At 40.0% G+C, this 21,925-nt stretch overlaps 1 protein-coding gene across 2 annotated transcripts in view; it reads left to right on the top strand.

The window, feature by feature from the left end:
- Nucleotides 1-21,925, top strand: part of LOC149142210 (uncharacterized) — a 402,089-nt gene that overhangs the window by 277,989 nt on the left and 102,175 nt on the right. For both annotated transcript variants that reach the window (XM_089452873.1, XM_089452872.1), the window contains exons 10-11: nt 19,775-19,853; nt 20,017-20,108. In XM_089452873.1, the coding sequence (XP_089308999.1) occupies nt 19,775-19,853; nt 20,017-20,108 (171 nt within the window). The remainder of the gene's footprint in view (nt 1-19,774; nt 19,854-20,016; nt 20,109-21,925) is intronic.

Raw genomic sequence — 21,925 nt, 5'->3', positions numbered from 1 at the left:
ATCCCTTTTGTCTCCTTCATTGTCCCCCATGTTGGCTTCTTCGACCTCAGGCTATGTAGTCACATGGTCAGGGGTGATCTCTAACTGTCTTTCTTTGCTTCTGTACCTTTGCCTTTCATATGTCACGTTCTGCTTATCCTCTGATGTCATAGACTGCACTTTTCCCACAAGCTGTGCCAAGTCTATGAACTCTCATACCACTATGATATCCCTAAGGAAAACTAACAGTAAATATGCAAAGAAAAATAGACAAAAACACCACGAAACAATAACAAGCGATCAATACACAAATTAGCTCCCAAAAACTGCGTTGTGTACTTATTTTATTAATGGAAAGAGGTGTACAAATAGGTGTTGGAATGAGTGCACCTGGGCTTGTTCTAAGCAAGCTAGCAAAATAACAAGTGAGACAGCCTCCTCCAAAACTGCTACTGTGTTGCCCATATACTGTGCTATAGATCCCAAAAATGTGCTGCTTCCTGAAAGGATCTGCTGCTACGATCCTCTCCACTGCTCAGAAAATTCCGGGAAATTGATCATGGCCTCTCCTCAATAAACCCAGAATAAACCACGAAGGGTTTGGCCAAAGCTTGATGCCGGAAATTTCAACCCTCTTTGGGTGGCTCTGCTGTTGGGCAAATCGATCCACCTATTCCAAAAATGCCTGCAATCCCTGTTAGAAGGCTCCCTAGGCCTTCCCTCCAAGTTTCGACCTCAAACTCCACTCAATCCTCAACCTCCTGGAGTGTCTCTACACAAGACTGTGCTGTCCTTGCACTGTTGTAGCCTCCTCTCTGCTGTAGTACAACCTCACTGTTGCTGGTACAATTTGGGACTAAGTAGAACTCCCTCCTTGGGCTGGCACTTGAAGTCCACCGAAGCAAGGGTTGGGATCTTTGCTCGGAAACACCTATGTGCTGAACAACACATGCCGATTTGGCTAGCTGCTCAAGCGTGCTATGTAAGAGACAAATTCAGAAATGATAGATGAATGAGAAAAATGAGAGTCCCTCCTTCCTTTTGTCAAATTGCCTCCAAGATTGCCCATGTGGGGCCACATCGAATTCCTCTCACCAATTCTACTCTAATGAAAGTGTACTCTCCATGTGGGGTAGACATTCCCTTGTGGTGGCCCCCACGCTCCACCAAGGCTGCAATCTTTCATCAAACTTTAATGTTGTAGTGCCTCCTATGCCAAAAATTGAATGCAGGTCCCTTAAGCCCACATCTCCTAAGTGTAACCATGTAATAAACCAAAATTAACCAAAATTGATATTTACTTAGTAAAATACTAAGTAGGAATATCACAAACTAAAAGGAATTTGATGCTACAGCTGGAGAAAAAATGTCAAAATTTAGAAGTTCAGATCAAGAAGTTCATAAAAAGTTCTTTGTTCTTCAACAGAAAGGACTCCCATCATTGAGGGATTCTCATGGTCAATTAATCCAGCAGGAAGACTATCAACAAAGACTACATGATATAGCAGTAGACAAATCAAAATTTGCCAAAGTTAAAGGAATTATTAGTGGTAAAAGTTTTCTTCAAGGTATAGAAGATGATTTGTTTATTTCACATGAAATTCATCATCTTTTTGTCAGTAAACCCACTTTTGAAAAATATATTGAGGTATATGAAGCCTACAAAAAGGTAATAAATTTTCATACCCAGATGATGATCAGTGGGATAAGTTCATTGAACTTATCAGTTAAGCAACAAGCAGGTTTTCAAGTGATATTTCAGCAAGAAAAAGAGCACAATTAGAAGAGTGCAGATTTAAAGCCAACAGTTGAAAACAGGATCCTCAAATAGTGTGCGATTCCACTAAATCAGTTCAAGGATCTCTATTTTGAGTTATATTAATTAGAGTTATCCAAATCATTTTGGATAAAGTTTTACCTTTTCATGTAAAAAATTGTAATAGATTAGATATTTTGTAAAGACTCTATATATACTTTGTAATTTGAAGTAAGAAGGGTTGATACTTTGATAGAACCAAGAGACATTTGAAGATAATCAAAGGCTTTTGGCTTCATTTTTTAGCAACATTTGTGTTCATGTGAGTTTTCCTGTGTAATCATTTCTATCATTCTTCATATATTTGAGGTAACATAGAAGTATTGGGTAAGGCTAGGTTGAGTGTTGACCTCCCTGATAGCCCACCGCAAAGTTATTATCAATACTGAGAATAACTAATTGAATAATTTGTTTAAATTAGTACCTCTGCATCAATAAATTGTTTCCTTTTGTCATCTCTTAAATATATACATGTTAGCTATAGAAATTTTTCTATATGCCTCTGCTATATTGGATAATTCAAGTATTCAAGAAGGATATTTAGTTATCAAATATTTTCTTCTTTCATCTATCACAAGCATTTAAAGGATTGTATGTTGTTAATATTGAGATCAACACTTTGAGAAATCTTTGAAGTTTCTGGATTATGTACATGTAAATGGTTTGAGTCATTGATCATCCATTTCAAATAAAATCCTCATTTAGATGCTTTGGCACAATTCTCCAGCCAAGAACTGTCTTCAAAGAAACAACAGAAGGGAAAACCCAGTCAAACGCTTCGACTAGTAGATTCCAATCAAATTGAGACAACCGGGACCTTTGACAACAATTTTACCTCCATCCGTCAAGCCAACCCTCAAGAATTTTCCTTCAAGGCAGTGCAAAATCTTTGGTCCATTAGACCATTCATCAAACTAATCGATTAGGGTTTCGGTCCTACTACAATTCAGCTCGTAATCCTTCGTCTTGCAATACTTAAATCCTTTCATACGTGTGATAGAAAGATACACATTAGGCCTCCTCCTTTTTTCGCTAGGCTTTTCTTTACTTATTGTATGAGATAGGCTCTTATTATGATGTTCACACTTCCTCCTTTCTTCTAGTTGCAGATCCAAGTGATGTGAAATAGGTCGACTAGCACCTCTTATTTATAGTGGTTGTAGTTTCATTAGTGAGGCCGACTTGATGTGCTTGAGGCCAACTTGATGGGGAAGGGGTTTACATGACCAAAATAATAATTCTTTCTTGACTTCAATAGCCCAAGAAGGGTCTAGAATATATTGACTTAGACTTTGACCCAAGACATAATCCCTAGAGAACTCAATGGGTGCTTTTGACCTATTTGACCAATGACCCAAATATGAAACCCATGCTTTAATAAGTCAATTTTGTTTTACAATAAAAGATTCTATTTTTCTTTCTTTTGACAATTACATCATGACTCAAATACAATTTATGAAGGCCAACACTAGTTACGTTCTTCAACAGACTCGTGTTTGTAGACCGAAGAAAGTTCTATATGGCTTAAGCAAGTACCTAGAGCTTGGTATGCAAGAATAGATGCATACCTATTGAGATTTGGTTTTGCCAAGAGCTATGCAAATCCTAACCTCTACATTAGGGTGGTCCAGGATGAACCAATCATTATACTATTATATGTGGATTATCTACTTGTTACAGGTGTAGAGCATCAAATTCAGGAATGCAAGAAGCAGTTTACAATCAAGTTTGATATGAAGGATTTGGGGATTATGCATTACTACTTGGGACTAGAAGTTTGGCAGAAGTCAGGTGAAATATATCTTGGTAAAGGAAAATATGTGATCAAGATTCTATAGAAATTTGGCATGGTGGATAGCAAGCCTATGATGACTGCTATGATTACCAATATGAAGAAGTTGAGGAATTCAGATTTTAAGTCGGTGGATCCTACTTGCTACAGACAATTGATTGGGTCCTTGATGTATTTGGTAAATACTAGACTTGACATTTGTTTTGCAGTAAATGTCCTCAGTCAATTTTAGATGGAGCCAAAGCATGATCATTGGATTGCAGCCAAACATATCCTAAGATATTTGCGTGAAACCATACATCATTGCCTTCGGTATTATAGTAATGAGATCCAACTCATGGGGGATATACAAATTCTGATTGGTGTGGCATGAGACAGATGGAAGAAGCACAATAGTGGATGCTTTAGTTTATGTAGAAAGCAAGATACAACTGTTTTGAGTAGTGATGAAGTTGAGTATGTTGTTGCAAGTGAACTCTGTTGAGAAGCTTTTTGGCTCAAGAAGTTATTATCAAATTTATTTGAAGGACTGCTTAGCCCTACACGTATACACTGTGACAATGAAAGTTGCATAAGATTGACAAAAGACCTAGTGTTTCATGCTAGGACGGAGCATATAAATAATAAGTACCACTACATCAGAAGTCTTGTACGAGATGGGGTCATGGAGCTACATTGCTTACCTACAAATGAACAACTAGCAAATAGTCTGACTAAAGCGTTACCAAACAAGAACCTTGAGTATTTGAGAGACATGCTTGGTTGGTAGACATCTCTTCCCTAATTGAGAGGGAGTGATGTTGGATGGTTCTTCTCTTTATGTGTCATGCACTAGACTAGGACTAACAACCGTAAGTCTTAGTGAAGGCCATAAAGAAAGAATGGAGTCTGGAGGATTGGATAGGCATATGAGATTGGAACTTCTTATGGATTAAAAAATCTAGGAAAGAAGTTGTATACCGATGCTTTTTGAGGATGAGTTGGGAATCCAAGATAAGAGTAGTCGAAGAGGACCGATATTCTTTGAGGATTCAGGATTGGAAATCCAAAATAAGAATAGTCCTAAAAGGAGATACTAGTTAACATCCAGATGGGGTATGTGCCTTAGAGGTATTGTGGCAACTCACATAAATGCTGCTAGCATAATGCTCTCGAATAAAGTTGAGCTTGTCTAGTTAAGGCCTTCAATGATAGCGCTGGTTATGATATAGACACTTGACAAATGGCTTATTAGTCTGACTCTTCTTATGAGAATGCTTTAAGATTGAGATTCCTTCTACTTCATGATGGGATTATGAATACCTCCCTAGTTAAGAGGGAGTATTGGAAATTGTAGCTAGGTTTGGTCTTCATAATGACCTTTTGTAAACATGACATTGTATATTTTGTATAAAGAAAGATCACTAAACAAAACATGGATCAAACCTTCCTAAACCCCCTTAATAATCTAGCAGCGGAAAACATCAGACCCTTCTCAAAGGGGGTCTATGCCATTCTTCGAAGAGAACAACCAAAGGATTTGCAGAAGGGGAAGGAAATAGGACACAAAATCTTTGCACTTGGAACAAATTTAAAACACATGAGAGTCATATGGGAAGTTATTTTCAAACTAGATGAATTGGATGCACTCCTTTTCGAAGTGAACCAGTTATAAGGGAAGAAACTAATTTCGGCTCTAAAAATAGCTGTGCTTTCTCTCACACAACCCAAGTTCTTGGAAGAACCTTGTGACGGGGTTAGACTTCCTGTTGCATCTTGTCTCAACAACATTATGAGACTAACCACCCCTATAGCTCCTTACAATGATGTTGTTATGAGGAGAGTTTTCAAGCTGATGGTAGAAACCTTACGAGACTTTGATAACTTTGTGGGTCTCACATTTGGGAAGAAGTTTCAGGTTTTGGAAATTATGGCCATGACTAAGGCTTATGAAATCATGTTTGATCTTCAGTGTGATGACTAGATCTTGCAAATGTTCCAATGCTTTTCCAACATTAGGAGACATCATCCTGACTCAATCAAAACACACATGCAATCCATCTTGTTATGATGGATGAGAGGCCGTGATGGCATTTGTTGAGAGTTGCAGTCTCGAATGTTGTTCGTTTGAAGGAGATAATAATTAGTCTCACATTTTTCTTATGAGCTAGCCGAAAGGTTGTTTGAGCAGAACATAAATCTGCTTAGGAGGCAGTTGATCAGGGAGGAGCAATTGAAAATTGGGGGGATATGCAACAGGAACGAGTTAAGGAGAAAGGTTCTTTGCTTCATCTACAAGGAACCTTGCGGACTTGACCACTCATGCTTGAGTGACATAGAGGGGATGACGGAGGTAGATCAAGAGGAGACTCATTTTGACCATTTAGATGAGGGTTCTTCTGAGGAGCATTAACAAATATGCGAGGATAATGGTAGCAGTCATGGGATGCATAAATATCTGGTGGATAGGCTTGATGAGCAGCAAATTATTCCCATGCAGGGAGGAGACCTGGGAGGTGAGCTATCAGTGGCGATACAACGTGGTGAGCACATAGAGGAGATTGAGCAGGCCTGTAGAGATGTTGACGACAACTCGAATATACATCCATGTTTGATGAGTTAGCATGGGCAGCACACAGTGGAACACGATAGGCGCAATGGGCGATTTTTGGAGAGTCAACTAGTGGCTCATATTGAGCCCAAGGTGGAGGACGATGAGCAGATGTCCTTAGGGCCAACCATTGATGAGGGGCATATAGATGTGCAGGCAGCCAACAGGGAGATAGTATTTGTAGACATTAGACATTTGCATATTAAACTTGAGATGAGATGGTGCTTCAAATGATTCGAGCTCCTTCTATTTATAACCTTCTTGAGGGGTCAAATAGCCCTTATTTAGGTCGGCTTCTTCTTACTTGGGCCGACTTGGTCTTGGAGGAATAAATGGCTTTTCTTGACTCAAAATAAATATTTTTCTTTTGTCACAAAATCTAAATGGACTATAATACATGACACAAATTCTTCTTTGTCTTAGAAAGACCTAGAAAGATTCGCAAAGCATGAAACCCATGCTGTGAATAAAATAAAATTCCTTTTATTTCTTTTTCTTTCTTTATACAAAATATACAATGTCATGTTTACAAAAGGTCATTATGAACCCACTTATAAGGAGAGAGGCAGGGATTCCTATGTTGATTTGTGGTAGCATCGGATGTGCTCTAGCCATGAAAATAGGTGGAGAGACTAAGGCACATAAGATCTCCAAGGCCCATAAATTGTTTGGGGAAATTCCACCTGGTTGGAGAGATATTAAAATAATTAATATTTTTAATAGGGTTCTTGAGTCTAAACTTAGGAAAATTAAAATATTAATGGGTATTAATATAAAATTGGGTGAGAATGTTCTAAATGACATGGATCAAGGCAAATCTAATCTTAGCCATTGATTAGAGACTTAATCTCAATTGTTGAAGACTCAACAGGGAAAGTATAAGAGGAGGCTTGAGGGTCAGTTGGAGATACACCAAATTGATCAGTGAGTTCGATTTTTTGGAGCAGGGTTTTGCTGAGAAAATCGAGCTAGTGATTTGTTGCAACAAGGGACAATTCGCCACGAGGTCGAAAATACATAGCAGAGGATAGTACCAAAGAGACAGTGTAGAACATACCTACGCAGTGCTCGGTCATCTTTCTCTGCCAGGAAGGATCGACGTTGTGGCCAGGAGGAGCAAATTTTGTTGTTGCCGGGATTGCGCAGACCCTAAAAGGCTTAGTTTCTTTAGTTATCGGGGCTTGGGGAGCTGTGGGCAGATTGTGATTTAGAAGATGGTGAGGTGTTGTCTCTGTCGATGCAAAACAGTACCTAACAGGATAGAACCAAGGTAGAGGGAGTCGTTACCTTGACGGATTTCTAGCCAAGAAATCGAGATCTGAGTTGCAGTTGCAAGAAGGATTGGAGAGGAGCGGTTCGACATTTGGCAAGAGAATTTCCAGCAGGGAAATCAAGACTTAGAGGGAGATTTCCAGGAGGGAAGTCGAATCTCAGAGGGAGTCCAGAAGAGGGGTTGAAATGGCAATGAACGGACTAAGGGATTAGGACAGGGTAGGTAGGGCTTCCAATTTTGTCATCTGGAAGGCCAGGATCCTGGCAGTCCTGGATCGACATCGCATCAAGGACTTAGCCTTGAGAACCGTGGCTATCCCGGTCGACCGAGCTGAAAATGAGAAGTATGAGGATGCAATGGCGAGGGCGAAGTGCATGATTCTAGACGGGGTCAAAGATCATGTCATACCACGTTGCTGAAAAGAACACAACAAAGATGTGGGATACTTTGACGACCTTGTATCAAGGCAGTTCCGTGCAGCGTAAGATGCTATTGGAGAATCAGCTGTGGTCGTATCAAATGCAGAAGGGAGAGCAGATAGATTCGTTCCTCCTCATATTGCAGAAGATTTGTGATCAACTTACTTCCACATGGTCTACACTGGATCCAGAGTTCATGGTGAGGATCACCTTGAATGTAGTCTCTGAGGAGTGGAAGACATTTGTCCAAAGTATTTTGGGCAGGGCTACTCTTCTAGGATTGGAGGAGATGTGGGCAGCTCTTCATCAAGAAGAGATTAGGAGGTTGACCAAGGTGGGGAGTAGTGGCAAGGGTAGTCAAATCAAGAAAGAGGAGGAGGATGATGCGGCTCTAGCAACTGCAGGACAACAAGGGAAGAAGAAGAAGAAGAAGAAGAAGGACATCTCCAAGGTGAAGTGCTTCCATTATGGGGAGCTGGGACATTATGCATCCCAATGTCCAAGGAAGTAAAACAAGGGAGAGGCTTTTGACTCCAAGGCAGCTCCAACTAAGGTGGAGAAAGAGGTCGAAACTGATGACGACCGTGCCATGAGTGCTCATGCACCTCTACAGAAGAGGTGGGGAGACATCGAGTTGTAGTCAGGAGGACTATAAACTAAGGGCAGGATCCTTGAGGTGCCCAAACTCTTGGATCATATCTGGCTTCAGGAGCCCTTAACAACAGTAGTAGAATGACAGATGTCGGGTGGAGCAAAGTGTAGTGGAGCAGCAAGGCAATGCTTGGGTGCAGAAATCTGAGGCAGCGTAGTGGAGGGTGCGACAGTGCGAGTGACACAGAGCTGTATATAGTAGTGCATTGGTAGTAGAGGGAGCACAGGGTAGCAAAAGAGGCAGCTTCTGTTTCACATGGCTTCGAGACTGACAGGGATGTCAGTATTTGGGAGAAGTCAGTTACCTACTTCTCAGTAACTGAGTTGCAATGCGACAGTTCGCAGTGGCAGTGCTAGGAGTAGCATGGGTAGCATATTGAGATGGAGCTGCAGTACAGATGTAGCAGTGGCAGTGGCAGTGTCATGGGGCGCAGTACAGGTAGCAGTCGTGTGGATGATGTGAGGAAGCAGGCCAAGCATCAACACAGGTACCAGTGCGTAGGATCAGTGTGATGTTTCCATGGTGAAGCATAATTAGAGCACATTCCTCGCTAAGGGGGAGTGTTGATTTGTGGTAGCATCAAATGTGCTCTAGCCATGAAAAATGGTGGAGAGGCTAAGGCACATAAGGTCTCCAAGACCCAGAAATGGTTGGTGAAATTCCACCCAGTTGGAGAGAGATTAAAATAATTAATATATTTAATGGGGTTCCTAAGTCTATACTTAGTAAAACTAAAATATTACTGGGTATTAATATGAAACTGGGTGAGAATGTTCTAAATGACATGGATCAAACCAAATCTAATCTTAGCCGTTGATTGGAGACTTACTTTGGCCGTTGAAGACTCAACAAGAAAAGTATAAGAGGAGGCTTGAGGGTCAATTGGAGATACACGAAATTGATTAGTTAGTTCGATTTTCTGAAGTAGGGTTTTGCTGAGAAAATCGAGCTAGTGAGTTGTTGCAGCGAGGGGCAACTTGCCGCGAGGTCGAGAATACATAGCGGAGAGGCATAGATAGTACCAAAGAGACAACGCGAAGCCTAGAGAGGCTGACGCAGAGGCAGCTGGGAGCTACGTAGTGGCTGAAGAGGCCAGCGTGGGTGACACAAAGGGTTTGAGAGCTAACACAGAGAGCCAAGGGGCTGGGTAGAGGCTAGCAGAGCTGACGCAAGGCCAAGAGGCAGCGTCGAGAGATTTTTCATGGGGCAGACTGGGTGCTAGTGAGCTGGGAAGGTTGATGCAATCCCTGCAGAGTGATGCTGAGCAGTAGAGAAGCTTGGAGCAGTTTTCACTGTCTAGCTAAGGAGCTTTTGTAGTTGCTGTGAGATCGTTCATCTAGTGATTGAGCAACTGGAATATCTGTCTCTGAGGAGAGGTACTTCTGCCGAGGGCATTCTCTGTTGGATGAGCCATTTTTGGCACCCAAGTTGTATTCATAAACTGCATAATAATAAAATTCTCATATCTGCTGCACTGGTTTTCCCGCATTGGGTTTTTCCGCGGACGATTGTCCAAAATTAACGGTGTCCCTTGTGTGGTTGTCTCAGTTATTTCATTTCTTGATCTGTATATGTGTTAACACTGCATTTGTGTTTATTTTCGATATTTATATTTATAAATAACTTCTTGTTGAAAAGAAGAAGTAGGAGAAAATAAACCAGATAATGCAGTAGGGATTTCTGACTTATCAGACTTAGAAATTTCAACATGGTATCAGAGCAATTGCAAATCACAGGAGAACTGAAGGCACCAGTAGTAATCTGGAGAATTTGCAGCAGTAGCAGTTGTCCTGAGAGATAGCATTGTTCCAGAGCAAAAGCAACAGAGAAGAAGTGATGCAGAGGGTCTACGTCTTCATTTCAAGCCAGGAGGAGGGTTAGCGCAGAGGCAGATAGGGGTAGAGCATACCTACGCAGTGCCCGATCATCTTTCTCTGCCAGGAAGGATCAACGTTGTGGCCAGGAGGAGCAAATTTTGTCGTTGTCGGGATTGCACATACCCTAAAAGGCTCAGTTTCTTCAGTTGTCGGGGCTTGGGGAATTGTGGGTAGATTGTGATTGAGAAGATGGTGAGGTGTTGTTTCTATCGATGCAGAACAGTACCTAACGGCACCGAACCAAGGTAGAGGGAGTCGCTACCTTGACGAATTTCTAGCTAGGAAATTGAGATCTGAGTTGCAGTTGCAAGAAGGATTGGAGAGGAGCGGTTCGACATTTGGCGGGAGAATTTCCAGCAGGGAAATCAGGACTTGGAGGGAGATTTCTAGGAGGGAAGTCGAATCTCAAAGGGAGTCCATAAGAGGGGTTGAAATGGCAATGAACGGACTAAGGGATTAGGATAGGTTAGGCGGGGCTTCCAACTTTGTCATCTAGAAGGCCAGGATCCTGGTAGTCCTGGATCGACATCGCATTAAGGACTTTGCCTTGAGAACCGTGGCTATCTCGGTCGACCCAACTGAAAATGAGAAGTATGAGGATGCAATGGCGAGGGCGAAGTGCATGATTCTAGACGGGGTCAAAGATCATGTCATACCACATATTGCTGAAAAGAACACAACAAAGGAGATGTGGGATATTTTGACGACCTTGTATCAAGGCACTTCTGTGCAGCGGAAGATGCTATTGGAGAATCAACTGCGGTCATATCAGATGCAGAAGGGAGAGCATATAGATTCGTTCTTCCTCAGATTGTAGAAGATTTGTGACCAACTTACTTCCACAGGGCCTAGACTGGATCCAGAGTTCATGGTGAGGACCGCCCTGAATGTAGTCTTTGAGGAGTGCGAGACATTTGTCCAAAGTATTTTGGGCAGGGCTAATCTTCCAGGATGGGAGGAGATGGGAGGAGATGTGGGCAACGCTTCGTTAAGAAGAGATCAAGAGGTTGACCAAGGCGAGGAGTAGTGGCAAGGGAAGTCGAATCAAGAAAGACGAAGAGGATGATGCGACTATAGCATCTGCAGGACAACAAGGGAAGAAGAAGAAGAGGAGGGACATCTCCAAGGTGAAGTGCTTCCATTATGGGGAGCTGGGACATTATGCATCCCAATGTCCAAGGAAGAAAAACAAGGGAGAGGCTTTCGACTCCAAGGCAACTCCAACTAAGGCGGAGAAAGAGGTTGAGACTAATGATGACTGTGCCATGAGTGCTGATGCACCTCCAGAGAAGAGGTGGGGAGACATCGAGTTGTAGTCAAGAGGACTACAATCTAGGGGCAGTATCCTTGAGGTGATCAAACTCTTGGATCATATCCGGCTTCGGGAGCCCTTGATGACAGTGGTAGAATGACAGATGTCGGTTGGAGCAAAGTGTAGTGGAGCAGCAAGGCAATGCTTGGGTGCAGAAATCTGAGGCAACGAAGTGGAGGGTGCAACAATGCGAGAGATGCGAGCTGTATATAGCAGCGCAGTGGTAGCAGAGGGAGCACATGACAGCAGAAGAGGCAGCTTCAGTTTCACATGGCTTCCAGACTGACTGGGATATCAATATTTGGGAGAAGTAAGTTACGTTCTTATAGGTAACTGAGTTGCAGTGCAGCAGTTCCCAGTGGCAGTGCTAGGAGTAGCATGGGCAGCGTATTGAGAGGGAGTTGCAGTACAACTGTAGCAGTGGAAGTGGTAGTGTCATGGGCCGCAGTATAGGAAGCAACAATGTGGATGATTTGAGGAAGTCGACCAAGCATCAACACAGGTACCGATGCGCAGGATCAGTGTGATGTTTCCTAGGTGAAGCATAACTAGAGCACATTCCTCGCTAAGGGGGAGCGTTGATTTGTGGTAGCATCAAATGTGCTCTAGCCATGAAAATTGGTGGATAGGCTAAGGCAAATAAGATCTCCAAGACCCAGAGATGGTTGGTGAAATTCCACCCAGTTGGAGAGATATCAAAATAATTAATATTTTTGATGGGGTTCCTAAATCTAAACTTAGTAAAATTAAAATATTAATGGGTGTTAATATAAAACTGGGTGAGAATGTTCTAAATGACATGGATCAAGCGAAATCTAATCTTAGCCGTTGATTAGAGACTTACTCTGGCCATTGAAGACTCAACAGGGAAAGTATAAGAGGAGGCTTGAGGGTCAATTAGAGATGCACCAAATTGATCAGTCAGTTCTATTTTCTGGAGTAGGGTTTTGCTGAGAAAATCGAGCTAGTGGTCTGTTGCAGCGAAGGGCAATTTGGCACGAGGCTGAGAATACATAGACGAGAGGCAAAGATTGTACCAGAGAGATAGCGCCGAGCTTGGAGAGGTTAACACAGAGGCAGTTGGAAGCTACACAGAGGTTGAAGAGGCCAGCGTGGGTCACATAGAGGGTTTGAGAGTTCACGCAGAGAGCCAAGGGGCTGACACAAAGGCTTTAGTAGCTACTCAGAGGCTTGCAGAGCTGACGCAGGGACAAGAGGTAGCGCTGAGAGATTTTTCGTGGGATAGACTGAGTGTTGGTGAGCTGGGAAGGGTGATGCAGTCCCTACAGAGTGACGCAGACCAGTAGAGAAGCTTGGAGCAAATTTCGTTGACCAGCTAAGGAGATGTCGTAGTTGCCATGGGATCGTTCATCCGGTGACTGATCAGTCGAAATATCTATCTCCAAGGAGAGGTACTTCTGCCGAGGGCATTCTTTGTTAGGTGAGCCATTTTTGACACCCTAGTTGTATTCAAAATTGCATAATAATAAAACCCTCATATCTGCCACACCGATTTTCCCACACTGGGTTTTTCCGAGGACGATTATCTGAAAATAATGGTGTCCCTTGTGTGTTTGTTTGAGTTATTTCATTTGTTGATCTGTATATGTGTTAACACTGCATTTGTGTTTATTTTCGATATTTATATTTATAAATAACTTGTTAATGAAAAGAACAAGTAGGAGAAAATAAACCAGATAATGCAATAGGGATTTCTGACGTGTCAGACTTAGAAATTTCAACATCCTAGACACATCCGGTTGATTGGTTGGGTGGAGCTACATGAGTTGAGCATGGTGCAACTCAATGGACTCATACCATATACAGGTTCAGATGCATCTGACCCTTCCCACGGGATGGATTGGCAAGAGATCGTGAGTGGTATCCTTTTGATGGAGTATCATCCTTAGTCTGGGGCACAGTACAACGGGAGCCCTTAGATGAGAGGGCTACTACATGTTTCAGTGGGCAGTGTTATGTGGACCGACAATTCATCTATATTTCAATATCATTAGCCTTGCTTTAGCAAAGTGGAGTTGACCTCGGCCTATGCCAGAGGTTGGATTGGAGAGATGTGATGAGTTTGTATCCGCCTGATGGAGCAGCTACTATAGTCAGAGATAGAGCATAGTCCGAGCCATGGGTCTTGGGCAATGATTGGCCATGGTGGCATTGGGATCCAGGTGGGTCTACTGGTAGCAGGTTGAGGCAGAGATGGGCATGGGATCCATGTATTGAGGGATCGAGTGATGTTTGGATTGCTTGGAGGCATGACGTTGACTAGTGGTTCATATGGGATCCTGTTATTAGTTTGCAGATGCCTCTACAGTCGACAGGTGCAGATTGTTTGAGGGCAGGCAATCATGGGGCGAGAGGATTTGTCATGTCCCCATTTTTATTTTCCTCTATAGTATAACTAGAGTGGATTTCTAGGGCACGAGATGGCCAGGTCATGGGAGCAGGTTTATGTCATCAGGGTTTTCGAGGGAGTTTTGAGGAGTTTTATGGGATCTGATGGCATTCGCTTGGCATATTCCATCATCTGCACAATTTGCCTTTCATTCTGTTGCATTTGGACAAATTTCAAAAAAAGCATTATTATGGGGCGTAAATTAATTATGGTTGAGGTGGCATTCTGGGAAGATTAATTGATGGAACACCTCAGTGTAATAGCTCGCTGGAACCGGAACGAGAAGATCTATAGGATGGGATGCCGAGAAGTGACTTTCAATGGTCGGAGAGAGTATGATGGCCAATTTACCATTTTTCTCACATTAAAAAGATATTTTAATGGAGGGTAATGTGCTCAATGATTAAAATAATCATAAAATAGGAGCTTCTAGAGGGTTCCATCAGATCTATAAAAGGAGGAGGAGGAGGTCATTAGAGGACATCTTGGATTTGATATTTCTTCTTGTATGAGAGGTCGAGAGCTCGATTCTCTACTTCCTTGGTAGCCGCAGGACGAAAACCCTAAGGTGATTCAGCGAGATTGGGCGAGTACCCATCTCTCCTTGGTGAATTCATCCAAAATTCACAGAAGAGCTCAGCAGTGACATTTCAATTCCGTTTTGGAGGGTCAGCACAACATTGGAATAAATTCTTGAGGCCAATTTTCCATCTGAGCTATTTTATTGTATCAACATGTAAACCCCAATTTCTATTATAATAAAAGCTGAGATTATTTCTGCTTATCATATTATTGAATTGCATGCACTCTATTTGTTATGTTTTACATGACAATCTTTTGTTAATTGAATGGTAATTTTATGGAGAAATTTTGGTTGACTTAAATTTCTGCAAAATTAGCCAAATATCCCATTTGGGATATTACATATAATCCCTAGTGGGGACTCCAATGACCAAGATTAAAACTTAATTGATGGATGTGATCATTTGCAAGTCGATTCATGTGAGTTTGTAGAGAATTCTCATCTTTCTCAATTAATTATTATTATTTAATCAATTTCCCTAAGTTAGACTTAGGCATTTTTTCATTATCGATCCATTAATTTAAATGAGCTATCTCTAGGTGGAATTTCCAGAAATGATTTCTAGGTTTTGGAGACTTTTGTGTTTTAACCGTTCCACCAAGTCTAGAGACTAGAACACCATTCAATGCTACAAAAGCTAACATGTAATTGCTTGATGAAGTAGTAAATGATAAAAGAATATATATATATATATATATATATATATATATTCATCATCATCATCATCATCAGAAGTAATTATCAGTGTTCATAAATTAGTGCTAGTCTATATTGCACTTGAATTTTCAACAGAAAACACTAGAAAAACCAGTGTTGTTAAAAGCGTGATTTAATCGCGCTTTTTTCAAAAAAGCGTGATTTTTTACCCTTGCCGAATAAAACCCGCTTTTTATAGGTAAAAAGCGGCGGTTTTTTTTATACCGCTTTTTTCGAAGAAAGCGCGATTTTATGGGAAAAAAGCGGCGAGGGCGGCGGCAGCGGGTTTATAACTATGATTTTTATTTTTATTTTGTCATTTCTGACTGTGGGCGCGCGGAGGAGGAGGAGAAGCGTTGAGGAGAGGAGCTGAAGGGTTTGGGAGCGAATCCAAGTGCTTGTAGGAGAAATTCAAGAGGAGATCACCAATTTGTCCATAAAAACGGTATGCAGATTAATTTTTTTTTGTTTTCCTTGTTTATAAACTTTGTTTTTCATTATTTTTGGTTGGGAAACTTCATATGGGCACCATTTTCCTTTTGTTTTCATTGTTTTTAAAGATTTTTTTGTAATTTTTCATTGATTTGGGATGGGTAACTTGGTATGACTATGGGAACCAATTTTTTATTTATTTTTTCATTTTTTTTAAACATTGTTTATGTTTTTTCATTGTTTTTTGGCATTTGGCATTTGGTTGGGTAACTTGGGTTTGGAACTTTGGATTTTGGAAATTTGTAACTTGTAATTTTGTAAATGCTAAATTGTAATTTGTAATCCTAAATTCCTATTTCCTAATCCTTATTTTTCCATAGGTTTGCAAATTCAAAATTCAAAAACAAACATGCCAAGGAAATTGGATCCTTTCTGGGAATATGGTGAACCTAAAGCTCCGAATGATAGACAAAACTTGAATTGCAAGTTGTGTGGAAAGCAGATATGCGGGGGGGTGTACAGGTTGAAGTATCACCTTGCACAAAACCCTGGACATGATGTGGGGCCCTGTATAAATACAAATCGTGAACTTATCCAAAGAGCCATGAGAGCATTGGGAGAATTAGAGCACGCTAGAGAGGCCAAAGAAGAACTCAAAAGGCAACTAAAAAGGTCAGCTGAAGGAAGTGGGCCAAGTGGCACTTGTTCTACTGCAACGTCAGTCAATCTGGTAGCTGCATCATCATTTTTTGTTCCTCGAACCACACCTGGTTCACAACCAACTATCGTATCAATGCTAAAAAGAACTGAAAAAGAACAAGCTCATAGGTTGATGGCAAAATTTCTCCTCTGGAGTGATATTCCTTTCAGCATTGTAAGGAATAATCCATTTTTCCAACCTGCTATTGATGCTATTGCCAGTGTTGGCCCGGGGTACAAAATCCCTTCTTATCATGATTTCAGAGGCCGGATTCTTCAAGATGAAAAGCGTGACTGCACCCAAAGATTGGAGGATTTTAGGGCATCATGGGCACAAACAGGATGCACTGTTATGTCAGATGGTTGGACTGACCAAAAGGGGAGAACCCTTATAAACTTCTTGGTTAGTTGTCCCAAGGGGACTATGTTTATCAAATCTATTGATGCAACTCATCAAGTCAAAGATGCAAGAACTTTATGTGATTTGCTGGATGTGTTTATTTTGGAGGTGGGTGCAGAAAATGTTGTCCAAGTCATAACGGACAATGCTGCAAATTATGTCGCTGCTGGTAGAATGCTTATGGACAGGCATCCTACTTTATTTTGGACACCTTGTGCTGCCCATTGTATTGATTTGATGTTAGAGGACATAGGGAAAATTCCCTTTGTCAAAGATATTGTTGACTCATCAAAAAGCATCACAAAATTTATTTACAATCATACATCTGTGCTTAGCTTGATGAGAAAATGCACCAACAACAAAGAGTTGGTGCGCCCCGCCATTACACGGTTTGCGACGAGTTTCATATCTCTTCAATCCCTCTTGAATTCTATGTGGGATTTGAAGAGAATGTTTCTTTCAGAGGAGTGGCGTGCTTCGTCAATGAGCCGCAAACCAGAAGGAGAGGTGGTATGCAGACTAGTTTCATACCAGGAAGACTTCTGGGCGAGAGTGCAGGAGGTGTGCGCCGTTACTGAACCTTTGGTAAAGGTTCTTCGGTTGGTTGATGGTGAGAAGCCCGCAATGGGCTATTTGTATGAAGCCATGGACAGGGCCAAAGAAGCCATTCGGTCCTACTATGATGATAAGGGAGATGATGGGTTTCAGAAACAACTCCTTCTATGGGAAGTGATTGATGAGCGATGGAATAATGCTGGGCTTTTCCTGAACCCTGCATTTTCTTATGCATGTGGGTTTGATTTTGATGCTGAGATCATGGATGGATTCTTATCCTGTGTCCAGAAGATGGTGCGATCTCCAGAACAACGTATAGAGATCTCTAAACAAATTGAGACAGATAAGATGGCAGGTGGCACATTTGGCTTTGTGATGGCTATCATTGATAGGACGATTAAAATGCCAGGTATTTTTTAGTTTGTACTTTGTAACTTTGTTTCAAATTCCATTGTCTCTTCAAATTCCATTTTTTTCTTATGTTTATTTAAAATTTTATTTGTAATTTTGTTGTAGACGCATGGTGGAAGATGTATGGTGGCAGAGTACCCCTTTTGCAAAAGCTTGCCGTACGCATCCTCAGCCAAACATGCAGCTCCTCAGGATGTGAGCGCAATTGGAGTGTATTTGAAAAAATACACAACAAGAAGCGCAATAGGTTAACACTTAAACATTTAAAATATTGCAAATTTCCAAATAAATTTTAGAATTCATTAAACAATATTTTTTTTATAATATTAATTATTAATTATTATTTCATGAACTTTGTACATGTTAGACTTAATGACATGGTCTATGTCTACTACAATCTTCGATTGTGGGTGAGGCAACTAGAGAGGACACCTGATATGGATGCCATCTCATTGGATGGGATTGACACCACTGCTGAATGGAGGGTTGAGACCGAGAGGCCTCTCATGGATCCCACTGATGATTGGTTAGTGCAGGATGAGGGGGAGGAGGAGGAGGAGGAGGAGCAGGAATTGGAGGAGGAGTAGGTGGAGGAGGAGGAGGAGGAGCAGGAGGAGGAGGTGACACCGCCTACCCGGGCTACCACTACCACCAGTAGAGGACGTGGTCTCCGTCTACCTCCTGTAGCTACTACTTCTACTTCTTTAGCTTCTAGAGCACGTCAGACTCCACTGCCATTTCCACCAGCACAGGCACCAGCATCTACATCTAGAGGGAAAGAGAAAGCAGTGACATTTTCTCGCAAGAGGGGCAGAGGAAATCAATAGGATTAGACTTTCATTTTATTGTATATGACATTATGACATGATGAGATACATTATCATATTTTTTGTTGATATTTTGAGGCTGAGTTGGGACTCAGGAGTCAGGACTTACTATTCAGGACATGATTCAATGTTATGTGTGATTTTAGCGCTAGAAATGATATTAAACATCTTATATATTAGTTTTTTTATCATATTTATGTGTCAATGTATTTATTTTATGTTGTAGATGGTTTAGATATTAAAAAAATTGAAAAAAAATGAAAAAAAAAAGAATATTTTTGTGCCAAACGCTTTTTTCCCTCTTTTTTCCGCTTTTTTCCCGCTTTTTCCGATTCTTTCCGCTTTGTTCCCCACGCGATTTAATCCCGCTCGCGCTTTTAACTATTTATGGTCGTAAAACAGCCACAACAGCCTTGTATTTGTGCTGTTTTTCTGCATTTAATTAGATGTCTTTGCTTTAGATTTGCATTGGGTTGCATGGCTAACATAGTGACAATTTTTTGCATTGTTTGCCATGCATTGAGGACGAATTTTAAAGTTTTTAATATTTCCATATTCATACTTTAACTATATATTACAAACAAAACAACAATCTGTATTGGTTTAAAGGTACTTCTAATTATTTATTAACTTGCATTTAATACCTTATATCATTTAGGGATATCGTCCTCAAATTAGTGAGCACTGACTTCGAAGTGAGAGAGGTTGAGTGTGGTGACGGTTGACTTGTTTTTAATGTTATCTGGGCTCCCTTGAGTTTTTTGAGGAAGTGGGGATTCTTAGGTGATAGCACATAGCATCTAAGTTGATCTTTGCTCTGAACTCCCATTTTGGTGCTTAAGAAGAATTTTGTATGCAAGTGTCAAGCAACATGATAAAAGTTGCGAGTGCTTTTAATCTCTCTCTTGGTCACAAAGAAAATTGTGTTGAAAATTTGAAATACGAAATGTATATGTTTTGAGAACGCTCAAAATCAACTGTACTTATAGGTATATAGTTCTGTTAGAAAATCTAAATAATTAATTTGTGTAATATTTCTAATTGTTTGTAGGGTCACAAAGAGAGAATGTTACAGTGGATCATTCCTTCCTTGGGTCTTGTCATGTTTGGATGTTTTCTGGATGGATTGGGTAAGTACGTTAGTGTGAAAATTCAGTCTTATAACATAAGATAAGTTTAAATAAGTAATTAACATGCTCTTAGGAGAGAATTTTATTGCAGACATGGAATACTAGGCAATAAGGCAGCATCAATGCTGTTTATGATAATATTAATTATTTGTTCTTGCAACAGGAATGCATCTAAACAAGCCGCTCTATACATTCAGCTATATGTGTGTGACATCGGGTACATCAGGCCTTCTCTTCGCTGGGATCTACTTGCTTGTGAGTACTAATGGTGAATCCTGATAGCAGTTCATTATAAGATATATCTATTTATAAAATAAGATTTCGTATAAGCTATCTTTCAATGTTCATAAACAGCATTGTTGTTTTTTTATTAAAACAATACTTCTTTATATCATTCAGAAAAGATAAAAAGTATGTGAATCATATAGTAGAACTTATGTCACTACAGTCAATTCTGAAATAAGGTCAGAATAGGTAAAATGCTATCTTTAACCAACATGAACCCTTTGGATTGTTACCCCTATGTTACCAGATCTGTCAAGCCTGATGGCTGGATCCGCGGATCCCCAGATCAGAGGCGGATCCGGATCCGTAGAGATCCGCCCGTTTTCTCTCCCTGTGTAAATACCGTATGTCGGCAAAAATTTCTCTCGGTGGGTAAAAACCTGTAATTCAGCCCAAAATTTCTAAACAGAAATATCAACGCCAGTCAATTTCGAATGTTAAGAAATGGATTAAAAATCCCAACGCGAAAATACACTAAGTTGTTGGACGTCATAAAATTTAATATTTTTACATTGAAGTGTATTATTTTTAATACAATATATTATAAACTTTAATTCAAGTGAATGAAGCTAATGGTAAGAACGAGCGGATATGAAGTCCCAGAGGGAGTTGGCGGGCCACAATTTATTATTTCTATGTTGACCGTATTATAAACTTTAATACAAAGATATATTATAAACTTTATATTATTTAATACAAATACATATTATAAACTTTAATACATGTGACGTCAAGGTTATAATCTACTTGTATTTATTTAGAAGATATTTTATTTAAAGTTTAAAAAGTAAGTTTATGTTTTAACAAATTTTCAAGTTTAAAAATAGTTTTTTTAAAATAAGTTTAATAATTTGCTTAATATAAATAATTATAACTAATAATTAATGTTTAAATATTTATAAATGATGCATTAATTATATTATGATTAACTTAATAATTATTTTTAAAGTATTATATTGAATTGATATATTTAAAAATTTCCATATGTTTTTTTATTTTTATATAAATTTAATTAATATTTATAAATGATACCTTAGGAATTATTTATATAATAATTATTTATTGTATATAAAAATTACATATTGAAAAACTATGTTTTTAATTTTATATTTATATAAATTTTAATTTTAAAACTTGTAAAATATTTTATATTTGCTTGTACTTGCCGTTTCCTTGCTGTTTTCGGATCCTGGTTTTTCAAAAAACTGGCGGATCCGTATCCGAATCCGTATCCTGGTAACTTAGTTGTTACCTTATTGATTCATAGTACAGATCTGCACTCGAAGAATACCCTGCAAGTCCTACAACAGAAAACTAAGTTTCACCTATTAAAAGTTAAGATTTTAGATCTATTCAAACTCTGTAATGAAATATTCAGGAGTGCAAACACTGCATACTATGAGAAAAACAAAAGAGCATATAATTAGGAGTTTAGCTTCATAAATATGCTGTAATATCCCTATGGAAAATTAACAATAAATATGCAAAGCAGACATAGACAAAAACACCATAAAAGAGTGAACACACAATCAGAGCACAAATTGCACCAAAAACTGCGTAGCTGAGCTCTTTTTATTGATAAATGAGGGTGAACAATAAGGTGCTGGAAAAAATGCACCTAGGCTTGTTTAAGGCAAGCTAGCAAAGCCCCAAATGACAAATAAGACACCCTCCTCTAATCTGTTGTTATGCTGCTTTAGCTTTGCGTTCAAGATGCCCAGAAATACGCTGCTGGCTGAATAGATCTGCTGCTAGGGCCTCCTCCAGTGCTCAGAAAACTCGGGGAA

This window comes from Pinus tabuliformis, chromosome X, assembly GCF_031772625.1.
Source record: "Pinus tabuliformis cultivar Carrire ecotype Pingquan chromosome X, CPIR1, whole genome shotgun sequence".
NCBI lineage: Eukaryota > Viridiplantae > Streptophyta > Pinopsida > Pinales > Pinaceae > Pinus > Pinus tabuliformis.
Note: the sequence above shows the minus strand (reverse complement) of the source record. Positions and strands in the feature narration are given on the sequence as shown.